The sequence below is a fragment of the Pteropus vampyrus genome, unplaced genomic scaffold (assembly GCF_000151845.1).
Source record: "Pteropus vampyrus isolate Shadow unplaced genomic scaffold, Pvam_2.0 Scaffold137, whole genome shotgun sequence".
Classification (NCBI taxonomy): domain Eukaryota; kingdom Metazoa; phylum Chordata; class Mammalia; order Chiroptera; family Pteropodidae; genus Pteropus; species Pteropus vampyrus.
This window is the reverse complement of record NW_011888918.1, coordinates 375,328-400,073: the sequence shown is the minus strand read 5'-3', so window position 1 is coordinate 400,073 and position 24,746 is coordinate 375,328. Positions and strand designations below refer to the sequence as shown.

The 24,746-nt window shown below is 35.7% G+C and overlaps 1 protein-coding gene and 1 non-coding gene across 7 annotated transcripts in view; both read left to right on the top strand.

Moving 5' to 3' along the window:
• The window catches only part of PLEKHB2 (pleckstrin homology domain containing B2), a 51,713-nt gene extending 32,329 nt beyond the window's left edge, over window positions 1-19,384 (top strand). For 5 of the 6 annotated variants that reach the window (XM_011367732.2, XM_011367730.2, XM_011367728.2 and 2 more), the window contains 2 exons: window positions 11,437-11,542; window positions 15,986-19,384. In XM_011367732.2, the coding sequence (XP_011366034.1) occupies window positions 11,437-11,542; window positions 15,986-16,122 (243 nt within the window). In that variant the 3' untranslated portion in view covers window positions 16,123-19,384. Of the gene's footprint in view, window positions 1-11,436; window positions 11,543-12,016; window positions 13,570-15,985 lie in introns of those variants that run through there. The other variant, XM_023535179.1, reaches the window with a different exon arrangement.
• LOC111744552 lies at window positions 2,438-2,556 on the top strand. The gene has a single exon (XR_002782208.1). It is a non-coding gene; the product is annotated as a 5S ribosomal RNA (ribosomal RNA).
• Window positions 19,385-24,746: the final 5,362 nt, after the last annotated feature.

Genomic DNA, 24,746 nt, shown 5'->3' with positions numbered 1-24,746 from the left:
CCCTTTTCTTGTTTAACAGATTATCACCTTTTGCTTTCATAAAATAAAGCACTGCTTTATAATCTTCACGTTCATAATATGTTTTTAAGATAGGCCTAAAAATGAATAATGTCAATGGTAGTTGCTTTGGCAATTTGATTTCGATGATTTATAGTGTATACTTGATGAATTACTTGAATTCTCTTTAAAATCAGAAAAAAAGTTTTGCTTTTTTTGAAAAAACAAAAGTTAAAAAAAAAATAAAATCACATGCCAAATACCCAATAACTTGGTACCAAGTGTTCACTGCTACATATTGAAGTCTCTGTTGTGGGAGGCACTCCTTTTTTTTTTTTTAACTTTTAATTTGGTAATAATTATAGATTACCAGAAGTTTCAAAGATAATATGGAGAGATCTCATGTACTCTTCTCTTAGTTCCACAGTTGTTACATGTTAGATAAAAACAAAACCAGGAATTTGAATGATACAATGTTTATGTCTGGTTCTGTGTTATTTTATCACTTGTAGATTTGTATTAACAACCACCTCAATCAAGATAAAAAACTTAATAAAATCTTCCTCTTGCTACACCCTTTTATAGTCACATCTTCCCTCCCCTTCCCTAACTCCTGTCAACTACTGATTTGTTCTCCATCTATATAATTTTGTCATTTCCACAACGTTATATAAATGGAATTTTACAGCATTTGATCTTTTGAGTTTGGTTTTTCACTTAGCACAATGCCCTTAAAAGCAATCCAAATTGTTGCATTATCAATATTCTGTTCCTTTTTATTGCTGAGTAGTATTCCATGGAATGATGTACTACATTATGTATTGAGGGACATTTACTTATTGGGGGACATTTTGGTTTCTTCAGATATTGGCTATTATCAGTAAAGCCACTGTGAACATGCACATGTACAGATTTTCGTGCAGACATAATGTATCATTTCTCTGAAATGAATGCCCAAAAATGTAATTTTTGGGTCCAGTGGTATGATAAGTATATGGTTAGTTAAAAAAAAAAAACACAAACTACTTTATTGAGTGACAATTATTTTGCTTTCCCACAAGTACTGTATGTGTCCCAGTTTCTCTGCATCCTCACCAGCATAGTGTGTTGTCGCTATTTTTTATTTTAACTTTTCTAATATTTCATTCTAATATTTCATGTAGTAATTTTTCATTGTGATCTTCATTTGCATTTCCCTAATAGCTGTTGAACATGTTTTTATGTACCTATTTGCCATCGTATATCCTATTCAGTAAGATTTCTCTTCGTGTGTTATGCTTATTCTCTAACTTGTTATTATTATTTTTTGGCTATATTTAAAAATAATAGTTCTTATATTTACATTGTACAATTCAATGAGTTTTTTTTTTCAATTATAGTTGGCATATAATAATATACCAGTTTCAGTTGTACAGCATAGTGATCAGAGATCCACATAACTAGCAAAGCGATCACCACGCTAAATTTAGTACCCTTCTTCCCCCTTACATATTTATTACAACATTATTAAACATCTTCCCCATTCTGTATTCTACATCTCCATGTCTGTTCTTCAACTATTCATTGTACCTCTTAATCCCTTTGCCTTTTTTTTGTTTTGCTATCTCCCAACCCCTCTCCCATCTAGTAGCTCTCAAAATATTCTCTTTCCGCTTTTGTTGTTGTTGATTTTGTTTTTTAGATTTCACATGCACGTGAAATCATGCGATATTTGTCTTTCTCTGTCCAACCCATTTCATTCAGTGCAATATCCTCTATGTCCATCACGCCAATATCTTTTTCCATTCCCTTCCTTTGAGCCTGTGTGTGTCTTTTAATCTGAAGGGAGTCTTTTATAGGCAGCATATGTAGGGGTCTTGTTTTCTTATCCATTCAGCCATTCTGTTTTGTTTGGAGCACTTAATTCTTTTCCATATGAGGTACTTGTTGATAGGAATGTAGTTATTACCATTCTTTATTCCTGTTTTTTTGATACATGTTTTTTCTTCGTAAAGAAGTCCCTGCAACATTTCCTGGCTTGGTGTTGATAAATTCCTTTAGCTTATTTTTGTCTAGAAGGCTCTTTATGTATCCTTTGACCCTAAACGATAACTTTGTGGAATAAAGTATTCTTGGTTGTAGATCCTGGGTTTTCTTCATGTCAGATACTTTGTACCAAGCCCTTCTGTCCTGCATAGTTTCTTTTGAGAAATCAGCTACCAGTCTTATGGGTGCTCTGTAGGTAACTAACTTTTTTTTCTCTTGCTGGTGTTAAGGGTCTCTCTTTGTATTTAACCTTTGGCATTTTAATTGTGATGTGTCTTGGTGTAGGCCTCTTTGGTTTCCTCTTCTTTGAGACTCTCGGATGAGGGAAGTGTTCCATCATTATTTCTTCAAATAGCTCTTCAACGTCTTGTTTTCCTTAAAGTATCCCTACGACACATATTTAATAGTGTCCCTTGTCTACGGCCATGCCACCCTGAACAAACCCGATCCCGTCTGATCTTGGGAGCTAAGCAGGGTTGGGCCTGGTTAGTACTTGGATGGGAGACCACTTAGGAAGGCCAGGTGCTGTAGGCGTTAAAAAAAAATCGATTGTGAACTGACAAGGTCCTTGCAATCCATGAGGTCAACCAAGGGTTGTCTTGCCTAAAAAATATATATATACACACACATGTATATATAGTAAAAAAAACAAAGACCAAAAAACTGGCATTTATAAAAACAATAATAGTGTCCCATAGGGTCCTTAAATTGTTATTATAGTCTTGGCTTCTTTTTTCTTGCCATTCTGATTGTGTATCTTTGGCCTCACCATCCTCTATATCAGTTGTTCGATCCTCTTCTTTATCTACTCTGTTGATTCCCTCTAATGTATTCTTCATCTCAGGTGTGTTCTTCATTTCTGACTGGTTCCCTTTTGTAATTTCCATTTCCATTTTTATGTTTATTTTCTCTTTGTTAAAGTTCTCACTGAATTCCTACACTTCCCCTAAGTTCATTGAGCATCTTTATCACCATCTCTGTATATTTTGAACTCTACATCTGTTAGATTGCTTGACTTCATTATTCCTAGATTTCTGTTCTGTTCTCTCATATGGTTTCTGCTTCTTTGTCTTCTCATTTTGTTGGCTTTTTGTACTAAGCAAAGCTCCTAAGTCTTCAAGTCTTATTAGTGTGGATTTGTGTAGTTGGTGTCCAGTGGCACAGTCTTGAGAGGCGTTCAGCTGCAGGCCAAGTTTAGCCCCAGCCTGTGCTGCTCTGGGGACACCTGTTAAGATTCAGCAAGCAGTCCACAGATGCTGTGCTTATAGATGCTGTGCCTCAAGAAACCAGGCCTGAAAACGAAATCAGCTGCCACCAGTGTGAGTCTTGGTGCTGCTTAGCAAGGAGCACCTACCTTACCAAGGACACACCTGGATGTGGCTTGAGAGGGTTTGGGAGTCAAGGGAGGCAGAATTCCAGGTAGTCTTCTGGGCGGAGTGACCTGTGTTATCCATTTTGATGACATCTCAGCTATGGCGGTGCTGAGTCCGTGCACTGGGAATGGGGAGGGCTCAACAGAAGAACAATGGATATTACCTGCACTTTTGCGCAGGAGAGAGCCTTGCCTCAGGCCCTCACTCCGACAACCCAGTGTCCCTCTGTAAGTCCCTGTGCCCCTGCTCGCAGCCGACCGGGTGCTGGTGCTCAGAATGAGCAGGTCCGTCACCGCAAAAATCCACTTGTGCACATGGCCCCTTTAAGAGGTGTCTACAGCTGCCGCAGCCTCTGTCTCATTCAGCTACCTGGGTAGAGTAGCCTTGCGTCTTCGCCTTGTCCTACCTTCTCCTGTTGCAGGGTGATTTCTTCTTTCTCTCCCTAGGTGTAGGGCTTGTTTATCTAGATCCCAGGTGACTGTGCTTGCTGTTTGCTCTGCGTTTCTGTCTCAACTTTGATTTGTTTGCAAGAGGGATGATCAAAGCCTCTGTCACTTCTTTTCCAATTGTATTATTTTTTTAATGTTGAGTTTTGAGAGTTCTATGTATGTTTGAGATTGTCCTTTGTCAGATATGTGATCTGCAGCATTTCTTTTCATCCTTTAACCAGTGCCTTTCACAGGTGTTAATTTTGATGCTGTCTCTTTTACTCGTTTTTCTTTTTATGAATTGTGCTTTTGTTGTCATGTTTAATACTTTACCTAGACCAAGTTTCCTAAGATTTTTCTGTTATATCCTGAACGTTTGATAGCTCTAGGATTTACACTTAAGTCTTTTCCATTGTGAGTTAATTTTTTATAAAATGTGAGAGTTCAGTTGAGGTTTATTGATTTGCGTATCATCTAGTTGTTCCACCACTGTTTTTTGAAAAGACTGTTATTCCTTTCTGGAATTGCTTTTGTATCTCTCAGAATTAGTTGGCTGTATTTTTGTGTGTCTGTCTGGGTTCTCTGTTCCATTCCATTGATTTCTGTGTGTGTGTGTTTTTTTCCTCTGATAATATACAAACTTGATTACTGTAGATGTGTAAGAAATCTTGAAATTGGGTAGACTTGATTCCCCTGCTTTATTCTTCCTTTTCAGAATTCTTTTAATTATTCAATTCCATTTTATTTCCAATTTAATTTGTCCAAATCTACAACAGAATCTTTCTGAGATTTTGATAGACATTGTTTTAAACCTGTGTATCAGGTTTTGGGGGGAGAATTGACATCTTTATGATATAGAGTTTCTCATTTCATGAACGTGGACTATATCTAGTTCCTCTTCGATTTCTTTTGCTAGCATTTGTACTTTTCAGTGTAAAAATCTTGCATACGTTTTGTTAGATCTATATTTAAGTATTTATTTTTTTTGAGTATTGGTATATGGAATTGTATTTTAAATTTCATATTTATTGCTAGTGTATAGAAGCACAATTAATTTTTGTATGTTGATCCCATAGCCTGTGAACTTACTAAACTCACTAGTTTTAGAGGTTTTTTGTTTTTTTTTGTAGATTCTTGAGGATACAGTACAATCATGTTATGTACAAATAGGGTATCTTATTTCTTCCTTCTCAGTCTGTGTCTCTTCTATTCCTTGGCTTGCCTTATTGCCTTGATTAGAACCTGCAATATTATGTTGAATAGCAGTGGTGAGAGCAGGCCTCCTTGTCTTGTTCCTGATTTTCGGAGGAATACATTCAGTTTTTTTGCATTAAATATGATGTTAGCTTTAGGTTTTTGTAAGTGTTCTTTGTCAAGTTCTTTATCAAGAAGTTCCTTCATTTTCTAGTATGCTGAACATTTTGTTTTTAATCATGAGTGGTGTTGGATTTTTGTCAAGTACTTTTTCTGCATCAATTGATATAGTCATGTTTTTTTTTTTTTTTTCACCCTACTAATATGGTAGATTACGTTGATCGATTTTCAGATATTAAACCAGCCTTGCATCCCTGGAATAAACTTCAGTTTTGTTTGGTTGTGGTGTGTCATTCTTTTTATTTATGCTGAATTCTGGGGTCACTAAGACTTGTTAAGAATTTTTACATCTATACTCATGAAGGATATTGGTCTGTAGGTTTCTTTTTCTGTACTCTCTTTGTCTTATTTTGGAATCAGATAATCCTGGCTTTGTAGAATGAGTTTGGAAGGTGTTCTCTGCTCTTCCATTTTCTAGAAAAGATTGTGTAGAATTGGTGTTAATTTTTCTTCAAACATTTAGTAGAAATTTCCAGTAAAATTATTTGGGCCTGGAGATTTCTCTTTGGGGGTATATATAATTACAAATTTTGGATTTTTAAAAAGTAGTTATAGGGCAATTTATTTCCTATTCCCTATTGAATGGATTGTGGTACTTTTGAGGAATTGGTCCTTCCCATGTAAGTTGTCTAATTTATGTGTGTAACTCTGTCATTTGGTCCATATACACTTATATTTTCTTGGTGGATTAACCCTATTATCATTATGTAATGCCTTTCTCTGTTTCTGGTAATTTTCTTTAGTCTGATGTCTACTTTATCTGATACTAATATAGCCACTTATGCTTGCTTTTTATTAGTGTTTGCATGGTATCTCTTTTCCCATATTTTTTCTTTCAGTCTACATATGTCATTACATTTGAAGTGAGTTTCTTATAGACAACAATAGTTATGTCATTGCCCCCAAACCTCCATTCTGAAAAATCTCTATCTTGTGACTGGTATATTTCCATGATTCACATTTAGTGTAATTTTTGATATGGTAAATTTAAGTGTACATTTTTTTTGGTTTTCTTTTGGTTCTGTTTTTTTATTTTTTTATGTTCTTTTACTTAAGTTTTTTTGTGAGTTACTCGAACATGTTTTAGAATGGCATTTCGATTTGTCTGTAACGTTTCTGACTGTATCTCTTTGTATTCCTTTTTTAGTGGTTGCTGTAGTTATTACATTATACATATGTACATATTTTTCAAAGTCAAATGTTCACATTTTACTAGGTTCAGGTCAAACCATTACTTCTAAGTTCCTTTTTTCACCCTCCACTTTATTATATGATTTTATTAAATATTTCTTTTGTATACATTGATAATAACCACATTAATAGTGTTATAAATTTTGTTTTAGCTGTCATACTTATTAGAAAAAATCAAGATGTGAAGGAAAGTATATTATATTTACATATATTTCTGCTCTGATCATATTTTCTTACTTGCTGTTATTTCAGGATTCCTTCTTTTAACATTTACTTCCTTGATAGTGAACTTCTTTTTGCCATTCCCTTAGGTCTGTTGGCAACAAATTCTTAATTTTTCTTCATCTAAGAATGTCTTGACTTCTTTATTTCTGAATATTTTTATTAGTATAGAATTCTGAATTGATATTTTTTCAGCACTTGGTCAAGAAATGTGCCATCATACAAAATTTTTTTTCCCCCATATATGTAGTGTATTGTTTGTTTCTGGCTACTTTCTTTGTCTTTAGCTTTCAGAAGTTTGACTATGAATTGATGTGGATTTTTTTTTTTTTGTGGATTTTTTTTTGGTGTTCCTTCAGTTTCTTGAGTATATAGGTTTATGTTTCTTGCTAAATTTGGGGAATTTTAGGTTGTCATTTCTAGAATCTTTTTCTCTTCTGAAACTGAGACATGGATGATAAATGTCTCACATGTCTTAGAGATTCTATTAATTTTTTAAATTAATTTTTATTTTCTCTCTGTTCCAATTGGGTAATTTCTACTCTTCATGTTCCTGTTCACTGATTCCTTTTTTATGATCTCTATTCTGTTGCTGAGCCCATTCACTGAATTATTTATATTAGTTACATATTTTTTAGTTCCAAAATTTTCATTTGGTTATTTTTTTATATTTTGATATATATGAATATGTATATAGTATTCCTAGATTTTCTGGTTTCTTATATATATACATATTTGAAATATGTTCATAATTGCCAGTTGAAATATTTTTTGAAAGCTGCTTTAAAATCCTTTCTAGATGATTCCAACATTTTGGTCATCTTGGTGTTTTTCTCTTTTGTTGTCTTTTCTCGTTCAGTTTGAGATCTTCCTGGTTCTTGGTCTGACTAGTGATTTTTTAATTAAAACTTGGACTTTTTAAGTATTATAAGACTGAATCTTATTTAAATCCTGTATGTTTGCAGGCTTTCTTCTGATGCTGTTCTGGTGGGTGAAGAGGGGGGCTACTTCATCACCGCCATGTAAGGGTGGAAGTTCAAGTTCTCCACTGGGTCACAGTAGGTTCCTTGTCACTGCTGGGAGGGTTGGGAATTTAGATCTTCCTTTGGGTCTCTGTTGATGCCAGCCTTTCTGGGAATTGGAGGGGCTCCCCACTAACCTCCACTGATACTGCAGTTACAGATGAGAGGTCACGAAGGTATTCACTCTCCTTTAGGTCTCTCTGCTAATCCTACCCCAGTGGGACAGGCACCTTGTTTCTGCTGGGCAGAAATTGGAGTTATGTCCTCCTACATGGTTTCTACTGACACCATGGCATAAGACTAGAGGTGTCTTGTTTCCATTCAGCAGGATGAAATTCCAGGCTCCCTACTCAGCCTTCTCTAACACTACCTGAGATGAGGGGTGTGAGAGTGCTTTGTTACAGTCCACTAAATGTGATAGTTCAGACTTTCCATACTTTACCTTTGCTGGTAGGAGTGGAGGCACAATTATTTCTGTGGTGTTTATCAAATTACCCATTTCCATCCTAGTTCTTCAGATGGAGAAAGCAGGCTTTTCTTGGGGCCTTTTTAACCTGCATTTATTAGCATTTCTGGGTTGCTGGCTTCTCTTTTGTTCAGTCTAAGATACACAAGGCAAAAATGAAACCCAGGGAACTCACCATGTGTCTGTAGGGTTCTGTGTTTCCTAGCTAATCTGCCACCTTCTAACCTTTCAGAGTCTCCTTATGTCTATTTTATATATAATATCCAGGGTTTTCAGCTGTACTTAGCAGGAATAGGGGAAACAATGTCTGCATCTACAATAGTCTCCACTTATTTGTGGAGGATATGTTCCAGGACCCCTTGTGACTGCCTAAAGCTGCAGATAGGGCCGAACTTAATATATGCTACGTTTTTTCCTATACATACATATACTTTACAGCTTCTCTTTGGCATGTCTGAATTGCCAACATCAATACTCTTATACTTTGGGGCCATTATTACATAAAAAGTTAGGATTACTTGAACACAAGCACTGTGATACTGTGATAGTCTGTTGAATATGCTAGACAAAGGGATGATTTACATCCTTGGTGGGGTGGCATGGGACAACACAGGATTTCATTATTTTACTCGGAATGGCACACAATTTAAAACTTAGCAATTATTTATTTCTCGAATTTTTCGTGTAGTAGTTTCATACTGCAATCAACCATGGGTAACTAACCATGGAGAGCAAAACCAAGGATAGGTTGAGGGGAGTACTGTATTCCATCTTCCAGAAGCGTAAGTCCTGTTTCTTGCCTTTATAAGAGAGCAGGTAATCTCTATACATGTATTTGCCTGACTACAGCTCCCTGTTCTCCCCTGTGCCACAGCACTTGTCACATAATGACAGTAATTGTAATGTTTTTAAACATACCTGTCCCCTACCTGTGAGTTCACAAAGTAGGTTAGGCCTTTTATCTCCATTTTTCTCAGGACATTTGGGCAGTGGAGGCGGGTTCACTGCCCATTTCTAGCAGTGCTCTTTTATAGGCCTGTGCTGCTGGAAACTGCCAGCTACTTGCTCAGTTCTCAGACTTCAGGGTTCTTCTGCCCCCCCAACGTTCCCAGTCTTTCATATTATCTTGCTTGAAACTGCTGAAAATTGGGCTGGGGAAGGTTCTGCTGCTAGGCTGGCTTCACCAAGAGAATACTGTTTTTGGATGAATCTCATATATTACCTGGTCTAACCTGATCATTTTAGAGATTAGCAAAACAATGCCCTGAATAGATAGGTGACTTACTGAAGGTCAAGTTAATGGTAGAGCTCAATTGAAATTCATACAGTTCTCTTTTTTTTGTTGCATTTTTCTGCCTTCTTCATTTTATATCCTCCAGTTGTGGGTTTGTTTTTGTTAAATCTTAAAACAATTTTTAAAAAGGCATAACCACACTGTCTTATGTTATTTATTTTTATTGACTTTTAAATTGTATTTACTATAACTTGGAGAGTCAATTTTAATCTTACCAGGGGTTTGAAATTGTATTTTTTAAAATTGAGGTGTAATTGACATACAACATTATATTAGTTTCAGTTGTACAACGTAATGATTTGATATTTGTAGTGCAAAACAATCACCACAGTAAATCTAGTTAACATCCATCACCATACATACTTACAGAATTTTTTTGTTGTTGTGATGAGAACTTTTAAGATTTACTCTCAATAGCTTTCAAATATGGAACACAGTATTATTAACTGTAGTCACATGCTGCACATTACATCCATGAGTTATTTTTTAGCTGGAAGTGTGTACGTTTTGACTCCTTTCACCCAAGTCTTCCACCTCCCAACCCCGACCTCTGGCATCCACCGAGTTATTCTTTTATTTGCGGACTTTGTTTGTTTTAGATTCACATATAAGTGAGATCATATAGTATTTATCTTTCTCTGTCTGACTTATTTCACTTAGCATAATGCCCATAGGTTCCATCCATGTTGCAGATGGCAAGATTTAATTCTATTTTTATGGATGAATAATATTTCGTTGTATATATACACCACATTTTCTTTATCCATTCATCTGTGGTGGACACATACATTGTTTTCATGTCTTGGCTATTGTAAATGTTGCAATAAATATGGGGGTGCACATATCTTTTTGAGTTAGTGTTTTTGTTTTCTTTGAATAACTACTCAGAAGTGGAATAGCTAGATCATATTTTTATTCTATTTTTAATTTTTAATTAAAATTTTTTTTGAGGAACCTCCATATTGTTTCTCATAGTGGCTGCACCAATTTACATTCTCATTAAGAGTGTACAAGGATTCCCTTTTATCTACATCCTTACCAACACTTGTTAGTTCTTATCTCTTTGATAATAGCCATGCTCACAGTTATGAGGTGATATCTCATTGTGATTTGGATTGCATTTCCCTGATGATTAGTGATGCTGAGCATCCTTTCACGTGTCTGTTCCATTGATATCTGCATCTGTTTTTATGCCAATACCATACTGCTTTGATTGCTATAGCCTTGTAATATAGTTTGAAATCAGGAAGCATGATGCCTCTAGCTTTGTTCTTTCTCAAGATTGCTGTGGCTATTTGGGATCTTTTGTGGTTCTATATAAATTTTAGAATTGTTTTTTCTCTCTGTGAAAAACACCATTGGTATTTTGATTGAGATTGCACTGAATCTATAGATTGCTTTGGTAGTATGGACATTTTAACAATATTTTTCTAATTCATGAGCATGGACTATCCATTTATTTGTGTCTTCTTCAGTTTCTTTCATCAGTGTCTTATGGCTTTCAGTGTACAAGTCTTTCACTTCCTTGGGTGAATTTATTTCTAGATATTTTATTTTTTTGATGATGTAAATGGAATTGTTTTCTTAATTTCTCATTTTGATAGTTCATCATTAGTGTATAGAAACACAATAGATTTCTGTATATTTATTTTGTATCCTGCAATCTTACTGAATTCATTTATTAGTTCTAACAGCCTTTAAGGTTTTCCATATATGATATCTTGTCATCTGCAAATAGTGACAGTTTTACTTCTTTCCAATTTGGATCCCTTTTATTTCTCTTGTCTAATTGCTCTGGCTAGGACTTTCAGTACTATGTTGACTAAAAGTAACGAGAATGGATATCTTTATCTTGTTACTGTTCTTAGAGGAACAACTTTTAGCTTTTCACCATTGAGTATGATGTTAGGCGTGGCTTGTCAAAAATGGCCTTTATTATGTTGAGGTACATTTCCTATATAACCACTGTGGTGAGATTTTTAAATTATAAATAGATGTTGCATTTCAAAATTATATTTCTAATGAGCCTGTTTCTTTACAACAGGCATATGGCTATGGTCCATACAGTGGTGCATACCCACCAGGAACTCAAGTTGTTTATGCTGAGAATGGACAGGCTTATGCTGTATCCTACCAGTACCCATATGCAGGTAAGTCATGGAACCCTTCCATTCCTTGTTTCTCTTCATTTAGGGGGTAGATCAATAAAGGCTGAAGGATTTTTATTTCTCAATTTAAGGATAAGTGAGCTATGTTTCCTGATTATAGACCACAAATCACTCTGCTACTATGCTTTTTTTTTTTAAAGCATTATGTATTTTCACATTGCTTTACAAAGCTAGAGTAGTAGGCTCGATTTTTAAAACTTCACTATCGTATCCAGATTTGTTCTAAAGAAGAGAATTTGTACATACTGGGATTTACTTACATTAAGCAACCAAACGAACAGGCCCCTTTTAAAGCATAAGTAGTATTCTTTCCTTCTGGTAGCATCCTTCAAATATTATCCCTGCTGAGGTGATGTTCTATTTTGCAAGGGAAGTGAGGCTTGGAAAGTGCTTATATTATTCTGGGCTTTTGATGTGCTTCTTTCCATTTTTCACCTCACCTAAAACAAATTGTAGGTTTGAGTGACTTGCTTGTGTTGGTAAGATCAAGTTTTGGGTGCATCCTGGTCATGGTGGAGATATAAGAGAATGCTTGTCATCAGCTGGAGCCTACAGCTAGGATGAGGAGGACCAGAGCCATGTGACTGATGAACTAAAGAACAGGTGAAGTCAGGCAGGGGCAGTTTGCAGTGGGCATTGCATGTCAGATCGACTCACAAGAGAATGAGCCGGGGAATAGACTGGAATGGAAATCCAGAGCTCACGGAGAGATTGCAACTCTGAGGGACTGTGAGCAAACCTGGTGGAGTGGCCTGAGAATCTGTTACCAGAAAGGTAAGTGATCAGTGATGTTATAGCCACAGAGAAGTCAAGGGGGCTATCATTGGGTCTCTGGATTTGGTTGGCCCCAGAGTCAGTGTGTCCTTCTAGTTTGGGGTGGTTACTTTGATTTCTCATACATTAGTGCTTAGTACAAGAGAGAGTTTTTATACTCATCTGTTCCTGATATCTCTTACAGTTGAGATTAGTTAACTAGCATTGACTGTGGAAGATTCTGCCTTGCTTGGCTTTTTTTCATCTCAAAATTGAAAACCAATAAAATAACGATGGAAAAAAATGGAGTATTTGTCCAATGACTGAGAGCCTAGCACAACCATTTTTGTTTGAATTACTTTCCTCATATAAAATCTTTATAACTTTACATTGCTTTTTGCATTTCCTTCTCATTTTAAAATTTATATATTTTGTCTAGGGTGATATATAATCTTAAAAAGTATTTTTAATGATTTCATATTATGTTGTATGATATATTATTAGTTAAGTCTTCTAGTATTGGCTGTTTATTCTTTTCTTTTTTTGCTTGGTTTGGACATCTCTAGTCATTTTTTTTTTCATTCCTGTTAAATATGCTATAGCATTTCTCATTTCTGTATATTAAATTAATATGTCAAGGGGCATAGACATTTTTGTTTCTTTTGATACCACTAGAAATTATAAAAGTTTTTAAACATACGAAAGTAGAGACAATAGTATAATGAACTGTCACTTGCCTATTACTAGCCTCAGTGATTTACCACATCATGGCTAATCTTGTTTCATTTCCTCTCCCCACCTCTGGATTTTTTTAAGGGAAATCCAGACTTTATTATTTTATCTGACAATATTACAGTAAGTCTTGATACCATTTACCAAACTGATTTCTAGAACAGTTTACCAATTTACATTGTCAGGAGTTGATGGTATGCTGATTTTTCTGTAGTCCCGTAAAGATTGCCTATTGTTATACTCTAAAAGTTTTGATAACCTCCTTAGTCACAAATATGTTTACAAATTAGATTTACTCTTGTATGAATTATTTTTCTTTGCCCATTTATTTTGGAGTTGGTGGTGGGTTTTTAATCTCTAGCCTTAACCACACCATGAGAGCCAGCCTCTTATTCAGCTTTCAGGCCACAGACTGGCATAACCTCAGCAGTTTCTTATCATATAGAAGAGCAGAAGTTCTGCAGAAGTGCTTATAAAGGGAATTTCTATAAATCAGATTCCATCCTGCCCTTGATTTTCCTCATTAAAATGTACAAATTCTCATGAGGAACCTCAGAATTCTTGCTGTAGCGGGTAGATATTCAGCATTAGCATTGTGACCAACCAGCAGGTGTGCTTGCTGTGGAAGGCCTGAGTTGGTTTGTGGTCATCCCACAGCAACATTGTGCTAATAACCAGACAAGCTCTTTAGTCAGCCTTTCTAAGACAACCCAGTGGTTTGCCAGCTTCATGGCACACTGCCTTCCACTGTTTGTAGAGATCCTCATTATGCATAGAGCTGGTTAAAGGCCTTCTCTTTAATATAATTGAGACTCGTGGTCAGCCAATTAAAAAAGTACAAAGAGTGCTGTATATGTACTGTAAGTATTCTGTTTTAATTCACCCTCTTTAGTGGACATTTTTTCAGCTGTCTTTTGATTTGGCTTGAGGGCTTTGCTTTGAGTTGGCTCCCTTGTTTGGGGTCCCAATTTCCGTCCTGTAGAGATCATACTCATGACAAATTATTGCAGTGCAGTTTCCAAGGGTAAATCCAAGAGCAAACCTCCAGATTTTGGTTCTAGGCTCCCCATTCCCCATCTTTTATAATTTACTCAATTCCTTGGTTTCATCATAATTCGTAAAAGTTACCTGCTTTTTAATCATTCCTCAAGTATCTAACTTTGTTGTCATAGAAAAATATTTGTCTTTTTCACATTCACATTTTGACCAAACGCTTAGTTAAATTAGATAATTAAAGTAAGTACTGCTTGGAAATATCCTTAGCTGACTTTGGTAAGGACTTAGGGGCACAGGTAAGCAGGAGCCGCAGGAGAGTGGTCTCCTGGTCATGTAGTGAGGGTATTCTTTGCTGTGACCTATAGAAGGAATGCAGATTTAGATTTTTTCAGATCTTTTAATTAGGTCAGCTTATAATTTTCTGCAGTATTATATTTAACTAGTTGGAACTCCCTAATTGAAATTTCAAGGCTGTGAAAGTGAATGCTACAATTCATCAGTTTTGAAATTTAAACATGGCATAATCATTTGCTTCTAATACTGTTTGCTACCTGATCCACTCTTAGAGGTTTATAGTGGTCTCATTATTTCTACTCTGTGGCTTGATTTTTCTCTCCATCATATTTGAGGCACTAGTGGTTAAGTGTGCAAGGTAGCCTGAGGGCCTATGTTTGCCCTTACTCCCTTAACCCCCATATGTAACCCCTTTATGCTCATCTGTAAGATGGAAGATGGAATAATAAACTCATCTCATAGGGTAGATGTGAGGATTAAGTGAGTCACTGTGTGTAAATGCTTTTACCACTGTAAATGCTTAGACTGGGAAGTAATATTAATGTTAGTCTTCATTATCACTGTTGGCTTCACTTCATTCTTCATCTATATGTTAACATTACCATTAGACTAGTTTCTAGCTCTCTTAGAGTTGAACTATTAAAAGACTAGCAGGTCAAGGAGAAATATTAACACTATATGTGAGCAATTTTAAAGCTAATTAGTTATTAGACAATATAGTTGTGATGTATAGAAGAGAACAAGCACTACATTTCTAGTTGTAAACTTTAATAATGCAAATAAGATACTAAGGAAAGCCGGGGGAGGTAGATAAGGGTAAAGGGGGTTAAATTAAATATACAGTGTTGGAAGGAAATTTAACTTTGCATAGTGAACGCACAATGCAATATACATATGACATATTATTGAATTGTACAGTTGAAACCTATATAATTTTATTAACCAATGTCACCGTAATAAATTTAATTAAAAATAAATTAAATTTGTTTAAAAGTTTGTATTTTAGAAGATTTTTCTCTAACATACTTTCCCTATAAAGATTTATGTTTAAAAATGAAAAGCAGAACTTTATGGTTATATTAGTACATTTAAGGTTTCATTTAAAAAATGGTTTGCATGAATTGTAAGAAGCTAATTAGCTTTTAGATAGTATTTTCATTTTTAGCTTTTAATGGGTATTCTCAACTTGACTTTCCCATTGTCTACAGGCTCTATGTATCTCCTCAGCTGTTCCCCATTTTCCTGTCATCCTGATAAGCATGATATAGAGGCCTGAAGTAGAAATTGGAGGCTGAAGTTTATATCTTCATCAGGATTTTGCTCTCTGCAGTGTTTGGGACTTTAGACCTTAGAAAGCTGTGCATCTTGATTTTCTTTTGCTGCAATCTTAGAAATGGAGGTGTTCTCACTAGGCCTAGTCTGGTCACCTTAGCCTGTTGTGGTGCAGGAGAACTGAGGAGCACTCACTGCAGCCACCCTACCAATTCTCCAGGGGAAGACAAGGCTATAGGAGGAGGGACGCAAATGCATGGAGCAATGACCTTGATTATTCTCAGAAAGGGTCCCAGTTGAGTGAGCCATCTTTTTGAGTTAGACTTCACAAACTGTTTCTTAGAGATCTATTCCTCCCCCCCCCTTTTTTTTTTTTAGGACTTTATGGACAACAGCCTGCCAACCAAGTCATCATTCGTGAGCGGTATCAAGACAACGACAGTGATCTGGCGCTGGGCATGCTGGCAGGAGCAGCCACAGGCATGGCCTTAGGATCCCTGTTCTGGGTCTTCTAGAGTCCTTGCAGTCGATTTACATATAGCTCCTGCTACCCTTGTGTAATAATATCATTTGCAGGGCATTTTAGTTTATGATAAATGTTTTCAGTAATAGTTTTAATAGTTCTTTTCAAAGTAGTGACATCATAGTTATAAGTAATCCACGTAAGTGGACTGCTCTTTAGGCAGAACATGACCTCTTTGACAGCACTAGCTCATTCTATAGTTTCCTTATGGAACTCTTGAAATACCTTATTTAAACATACATGTTTTGAAAGGCATTTTCTTTTTAGAGTTAGGCGTAGCCCTTAAGGGATAAGTTATTTAGTGTTATGCTAGTAGTATGATGATATGTATGAATGAGTGAGTGAGTGACTGTGGCAAGAAAAACTGTAGATTCTTTTGGTTTAACATCAAACATTCAAACCTGAAACCAGAACCTGGCTAGGCTACATGTTATTTCAGGAGCTGTTGGCTGTAAGCCACCAGGGAACTACCCTGAGGCAGTGGTATGATAGCCCCAGGACCTCTAAGGCTTTGCAGGCCTCCAGCAAGGCTGACTTCTCAGGGTCATGGGTGGGGACAGGACAGTAGCTCCCGTTAAAATGATGCTTTTCCTGTTTGGTCCTCCTTGTTTGTTTTTGTTAGCAATCCTTGGAAAAAATACCAAATTTGAAATCAACTTGAACCTTAAAGTTTTAGAGCTTTATCTTTTAAATCTTGAAGAAGGCAAAACAATTGCAAACAAGTATGTGGAGATTTGCTTTATTTGGAGACATTATGTTTTTAGTGTCAGCTTAGAGTATTTTTATTGCCACCTCAGCCTAGTTATAGCTTATTTTTCTACCTGCGGAGAAAGTAATATTAATAGTGAGAAAAATAGAATGAGAGCCATAGTTACAGTGTTACTGTTTCAGGCCTTGCTGGGACTGCACGGCACAGAAGATTCTCTTTTCCATCCTTTTGAAGGCTTTTAAAGAGCAGATTTCCTGTCTTGTAGGACTGGGGCACTGTGGCTGTCCCTTGAGTACAGGGAAGTGTGCAGCCTTGGTGGTGGCATGGTGAGGGCTGGTGGTGGTACTGAAACGAAAGGAGTCCATCTGCCTGTGCACGTCTGAGTCAAAGAAAAAAATATGTGCAGGTTTTGCAGCAAAGAAAGTAAGGATTTATTTTAGAGAGTTGCAAGTCCTGGAGATGCAGGGTGAGCTAATGGTCTTAACCAGTTCCCCACCACCATCCATGTCCCCTGCATCTCAGGAGTAGTACAAATTATATAGGGAAAAATCAGTAGTCATGGAAACTAAAGGATTTGGGGCTGGGTGCTACTGATTGGACGATTGGATGGGGCTGGGTAATTGATTACTACATTCATTTCTGGAATCAGTCCAACGCCATCCTGTCCAGTCCCCTGGCCAGTGGGGTTCTGCCTCGGTGGGGCTGAAACACATCTACAGCTAAGATGTTATCCTTAGTGTAACCAGAAATTATTGTCCTCATGATTATAGACCTGAGACTCGATAAACTCTATGTCCTAAGGCTTAATAAATAAAGGAGCAGGCACACACAGGTAGAGGGAGAAAAGGTGGAATAAGCAACCAGTTTGAATCAGAAAAAGCTATATTAAAGAAATGAAGTTTGTATACATGCAGTTCAGCGCAGTTACAGTGGGACCATGACTATTGTGGAGTCTCTGGGAATAGATGGGATATGAGACCTCAGGACATGAATCACCTGTTCAAGATCCACTCAACTTGACCAGGACACCAGCCTGGTTTTTATTCCTGACTCAAATGTCATAGAGAAGCTTAAACCATTTAATTTTGAACCCTATGTGTGAGGTCTGGAAAACCCACATTTTTGCATTGTTGTTATTTCTTATTTCTTTAACTGTGTGAATTTTAAAGCTCGTAATTATCCCAGTTTTCTGTCCTACATGCTTTAAAAATGTACTTTTACAAATGCAGATTAATATGGTGAGGTTCTCTATGCTTCCATGCCATGTGGCCCTATTTTCAATAAAATATACTCCTAGTAGTACAAATTCTGTTTTTATTCTGTGTGGCTGTTTACATACATACTCTTATTTTACTGTTCAACTGACTCCATCTCTGAGGCTGACATAAATAGATCTCCATGTGAAACAAGATGCCACATGAACTTTGTGGTGACTACAGATCTATTTTCGTAGTCAATTCGAGTGGACTTTTTGACAGCGGAGAGTCTGTTTTCAGTTGAAAGAAAGTGTACTTGACTCTCCTTTCTTTGGATGTTTGACATGGTGGAAAATTGCCAAATGTGATACGTGACAACACTAGTTTTTATAGCTAAAAATGTTGCTTTTATGATTTTATGTGCTATGTAATAAGAATGGCTTTTCAGATGGTAATTTTTAAAGCTGTATGTTTTACTTACAGAAATGAAACAGTTTTTAATGTTGTAATAGAGTATTAATTTTGAACTTGGAGCTGTTAGAACCACAGACTATTGAGTTATGTCATTGAGATGCCCTTGATACAGTCGTGCTTTGTTCCCTTGGCTGCCTTCCAACTGAAGGGTGAGAGCTGTGGACTGATGCCCCCATCCCTTTTCATCAGTGGGGCAACCATAGTTGAAACTCAAAATTCACTCACTAGAAACTTGATTCTGATATGAAATGTATACTGAATATAAAGATGAACTGAGATATTTCATTTCCCTAGCCTCAGCTCTTAAAGATGCCAACTTTTTGATTGCTTCACTTAGTTAATCCTAAATCAAGAAGTTTAGGTGAGTTGGAATTAACTTGTTTAGGTCTGAGTAAGCATTTTACTTGCATGTGTATTTTTAAATAATGTACGTGGAAGAAGTTGACCATTGACATTGTACACATACCAATCTGATTGTTTTTTGGCTCTGTTCTTTAAATTCATTGAGCTAACTTTAAGGACTTAGATGGTAAAGAAGAAGAGACCAGTGGCTGTATTTCAGATTATCATTCGTGAAACAGGCCAGACCAGAAGCCAAGATCTGGATTATAAGGAGAAGTTCTTGTTGAGACAGAATGACCCGATTATTTTCTACATCAGTTGTGATCATGTGTAATCTTTTTCTCCTTCTCAAGTTTATGTAGACTCAGGCATGGAATGAAGTTTCATTTTTAACCCCTTAGAGTTGATTTTTTTGTCCGATTTTTTCCCTTTCTCTCGTATTCTGTTGTGCCCACAGAATCTATTTTTCACTGTATATGCAAATCGTATGTTTAAAAGTGAAAATGGAAACATTAAATGATGTTAACCTTAAAGCATATTTCATTGTGATTTCTGTTGGTTTTAAAAATCAATTTATTTAAACTAAAAAATACAAACAAAAATATCTTGCCAATTTCTTTTACTTCCCTATACCTCTGGCAACTACCACCAATCTGTTTGTTTTTTTTTTTAAACTACTTTGTAGTAACATACTGTCAGCCTTTTCTGCTGTATTGTAGGCAACAAGAATGCCATTTTTGGAACATTCCTTAAGTGCTAGGGAATGTATTAGGAAAAAATAACTTATTAAATTCTTATAATAAGGCTGATATTAGCCAAGGTACACTGGAAGAAACAGGCTGAAAAGTTGAATACTTTCCTCAGGAGCAGATAGGTAGTAAGTGAAATAAGTTTATATCTGATATTAAAACTTTTTTTTTCCTCTATACCATGTTCATATAAGAATGTAATTTCCACAAGAACATGTGGCTGGCATGTATAGTCATAATTTTAAGATGACTATTAGAAAACTGACAGTATCTTTTTCAACCAGATCCACTTGGCAGTTGGATCCAATAACTACAATATCTCTGGGTACATGACTTCTTGTTTTTGTTGTTTTTAAAAATTCTTTTAAATTTTCTTTAAAAATTTCAAGTTCCTGAATTATACCTCAGTTTTCTCTAGGTTAGCTTTTCTGTTTATCTTACATGTTGCAGACTTTGAATGATGATGCATGGTTGCCTGTTATAGTTTAAGATGAGAAGTCTCATACTAGAAGCTCTCTGGGTCTCTTTGTTTCATTTTTTTTAAATTCACGAATTAATTGGTTAATTTATTGGTTAATGAAATCCAGTAAGATTCAGGTGTGCAATTCAACAGTAAGGCATATTGCATTGTGAGTTCACCAGGTTTCATTTCTTTAGAGAAGAATCCTCTAATATTTTGCCTGAAGATAGTTATTTTTAGATGTGGGGGAGGGCAGACACTCCACACATACTTTGTGGCCCTTCCCCTTTCAGCCTGACTTCATTCCCACCTGTCATTGCTGACTCCTAGCCTCTACCATTTTTCTTTGAACTGAATTTTTTGATTTATATGTAGCTCCAAAATAATAATTAAAAAGATTGAGTAAAAGGTCTTCTGTCTTACCATTCCCTACAATCTTTGCTTAATCACTGGTTTATTTATCCTTTCTGAGTTACTTTATGCATATACAAGCTAGTACAAAGATATATTTTTATTTTCTCCCTTTTTTACTGTGAAGAGTAGCATATACACCAATGGCACTCAAACTTTTTGCTCTCAGGATCCTTTTACAGTATTCAATTAAAAAAATATTTTTCAACTTAAATATTGACATTCGATATTATATGTTAATTTCAGGCATACAACATAGTGCTTAGACATTTATATAACTTACAACATGATCCAATAAGTCTAGTACCCACCCAACACCATATAGTTATTACAATATTGTCGACTATGTTCCATATGCTATATTTTACATCCCCATGACTATTTTCTTTTTTTTTTTTTAATTTTAATATGGAGCCCATGACTATTTTCTAACTAGAAATTTGTACTTCTTAATCCTTCACCTTTTTTACTCAGCCCTCCAACCCTCACCCCCCTGGAAACCTGTTTATTCTCTGTATCTATAAGTTTGTTTCTGTTTTGTTTGTTTGTTTATTTTCTTTAGATTCCACATGTAAGTGAGATCATACAGTATTTCTCATTTTTTGTTTGACTGATTTCATTTAGCATAATACCCTCAGGTCCATCTGGTTGTTATAAATGGTAAGATTTCATTATTTTTATGGCTGAATAATATTCCATTGTGTATATGTACCACATTTTCTTTATCTAATTGACTATTGATAGACACTTAGGTTGCTTCCATACCTTAGGTATTGTAAATAAAGCTGCAGTGAACATAAGGAGCATGTATCTTTTTTAATTGGTGTTTGGGATTTCTGGAAAAATACCCAGAAGTGGAATTGCTGTCATAATGCAGTTCTACTTCTAATTTTTTGAGGAACCTCCAGACTTTTTCATAGTGACTGTACCAATTTGCAATCCCACCGACAGTGATGGTTCTCTTTTCTCCACTCCCTCACCAAAACTTGTTTGTTGATTTATTGCTGATAGCCATTCAGACAGGTGTGAGGTGATATCTCATTGTGGTTTTAATTGCACTTCTCTGATGATTAGTGATATTGAGCATCTTTTCATGTCTTTTGGCCATCAATACGTCCTCTTTGGAGAAATGTCTATTCAGATTGTCTGCCCTTTTTTAAATTGAATTACTTGTTTTTTCGGTGTTAAGTTGCATGAATATAAATTTTGAATATTAACCCTGTATCAGATATATCATTGGCAAATATCTTCTCCCATTGAGTAGGTGCTCTTTTCATTTCGTTGATAGTTTCCTTTGTTGTGCAAACCTTTAGTTTGATGTAGTCTCATTGTTTCTCTTGCCCAAGGAGTTAGATCCAAAAAAATTTATTCAGAGTAATGTCAGAGTTTACTGCCTGTATTTTCTTCTAGGACTTTTGTGGTTTCAGGTCTTAAAATTTAAGTCTTTAATCCATTTTGAGTTTATTCTCATATATGGTGTAAGAAGGTGGTCCAGTTTCATTTTTTTGCATATATCTGTCCAGTTTCCCATCACCATTTATAGAAGAGACTGTCTTTGCCCCAGTTCATATTCTTGCCTCCATTGTCATACGTTAAATGACCATATAGGCATGGATTTATTTCTGGGCTCTGTATTCTGTTCCTTTGATCTATGTCTGTTTTTATGCCAGCACTGTGCTGTTTTGATTACTGTAGCCTTGTAGTATAGTTTGATATTCAGGTAGGTGATACTTCCAATTTTGTTCTTTCTCAAGATTGCTGTGGCTATTCAAGGTCTTTGTGGTTGCATATAAATTTTAGGATTAGTTGTTCTAGTTCTGTGAAAAATCTCATTGATATTTTGTTAGAGATTGCATTGAATCTGTAGATTGATTGCTTTGGGTAGTATGGATATTTTAACAATGTTAATTATTCCTATTTATGAGCATAGTATTTGTGTATTTATTTGTATATTCAGTTTCTTCAGTGTCCTATAATTTTCTGAGAACAGGTCTTTTACCTCTTTCCTTAAATTTATTCCTAGGTATTTTATTTTTTTGATACACTTGTAAATGGGATTGTTTTCTTAATTTGTCTTTTTGATACTTTGTTACCGATGTATAGAAATGCAACCAATTTCTGAATACTAATTTTATATCCTGCTACTTTACTGGGTTCATTTATCAGTTCTAAAGTTTTTTGGTCAAATCTTTAGGATTCTCTCTCTATATATTATGTCATCTGTAAGTAATAACAGTTTTACTTCTTCCTTTTCAAATTGGATGCCTTTTATTTATTTTTCTTGTCTGATTGCTGTGGGTAGGACTTCCAATACTGTGTTGAATAAGAGCGCTGAAAGTGAACATCTTTCTCTTGTTCCTGATCTTAAGGAAAACACTTTTAGCTTTTTCACATTGAGTATGATGTTAGCTGTGGGTTTGTCATATATGACCTTTATAATAATGAGGTATGTTCCCTTTATTCCCATTTTGCTGAGAATTTTCATTAGAAATGGATGCTGGATTTTGTCAAGATTTTTCTGCACGTTTTGAAATGGTCATATGATTTTTATCTTTCATTTAAAAAAATTTTTAAATTAAGTTTATTGGGGTAACATTGGTTAATACAATTATATAATTTTCAGAGGTACATTATCATTTGACATCTGCATATTGTGTGTTTACCACCCAAAGTCCAGTTTCCTTCAGCTACCATATATTTGATCTCCTTTACTCACTTCACCATCCCCCTAAACCCTATATTTGACCCCCTTTATCCTGTCTACCTCCCCTTTCACCTGTCTACCTCCCCTCCCACCTCACTAGTAACCACTAGTCTATAGTCCATGTCCATGAGTCTCTGTTTGTTTGTCCTGCTCATTTGTTGTTTTTAGGTTTATATCCCACATATAAGTGATATCATGGGATTTTCAATTTTTTCTGTCTGACTTATTTTGCTTAGTATGATTATTTCAAGGTCCATCCATGTTGTTGCAAATGGCAGTATTTCATCTCTTCTTATGGCTGAGTAATATTCCATTGTATATATGTACCACAGCTTCTTTAGCCAGTCGTCTACAGTAGGACACTTCAGTTGCTTCCATGTCCTGGCCACTGAGAATAATGCAGCTATGAACATTGAGGTGCAAATATCTTTTTGGATATGGGTTTTCAAGTCTTTGGGGTAAATACCCAGTAGAGAGATTACTGAATCATATGGTAGATCAATTGTTAGTTTTTTGAGGAACCTCCATACTCTTTTCCATAGTGGCTGTACCAATTTGTAGTCCCACCAGCATTGTATAGGGTTCCTTTTTCTCCACATCCTCTCCAACAATTGTTAGTACTTGTCCTGTTGATTATAGCTAACAGGTGTGAGATGGTACCTCATTGTTGTTTTGATTAGCATTTCCCTAATAGCTAGTGGTATTGAGCATCTTTTCATGTATTTGTTGTCCATTTGTATGTCCTCTAGGGAGAAGTGTCTGTTCAGGTCCTCTGCCTATTTTTCGATTGGATCATTTAATTTTCGTTGCTATTGAGTTGTTCGAGTTCTTTGTATATTTTGGATATTAGGCCCTTATCGGAGGTGTTGCTTGCAAATATATTTTCCCATTCAGATGGTCCTCTCTTTATCTTGTTGATGATTACTTTTGCTGAGCAGAAGCTTTTTAGTTTGATGTAGTCCCATTCGTTTATTTTAGCTTTTACTTCCCTTGCTTTTGAGGTCAAATTCATAAAATCCTCTTTAAAACCAAGGTCCTTGAGTTTCTTTCGTTCCTTTGTTTTCTTCTATGCATTTTATTGTTTCAGGTCTTATATGGCAGAGTCATGCCTCCAGCCTCGTTCTTTTTTCTCAGGATGGCTTTGGCAATTTGGGGTCTTTTGTGCTTCCATACAAATCTGATGACTTTTTGTTCTATTTCTTTAAAAAATGCCGGTAGGTTTTTGATAGAGATTGCATTAAATCTGTATAATGCTTTAGATAATATGGTCATTTTAACTATGTTGGTTCTTCCAATACAAGAACACAGGATATTTTTCCATTTCTTCATATCTCCTTCGATTTCTTTTAATAGGGTCTTATAGTTTTCATTATATAGGTCTTTCACATGTTTCGTTAGATTTATTCCTAGATATTTTATTTTTTTGTTGTTGTAATTGCAACAGGAATTTTCCACTTCTTTTTCTGACACTTCGTTATTAGAGTATAGGAACGCTATGTATTTTTTAAATTGATTTTGTATCCAGAGACTTTGCTGTATTTGCTTATTATTTCTGGTAGTGTTCTTGTGGA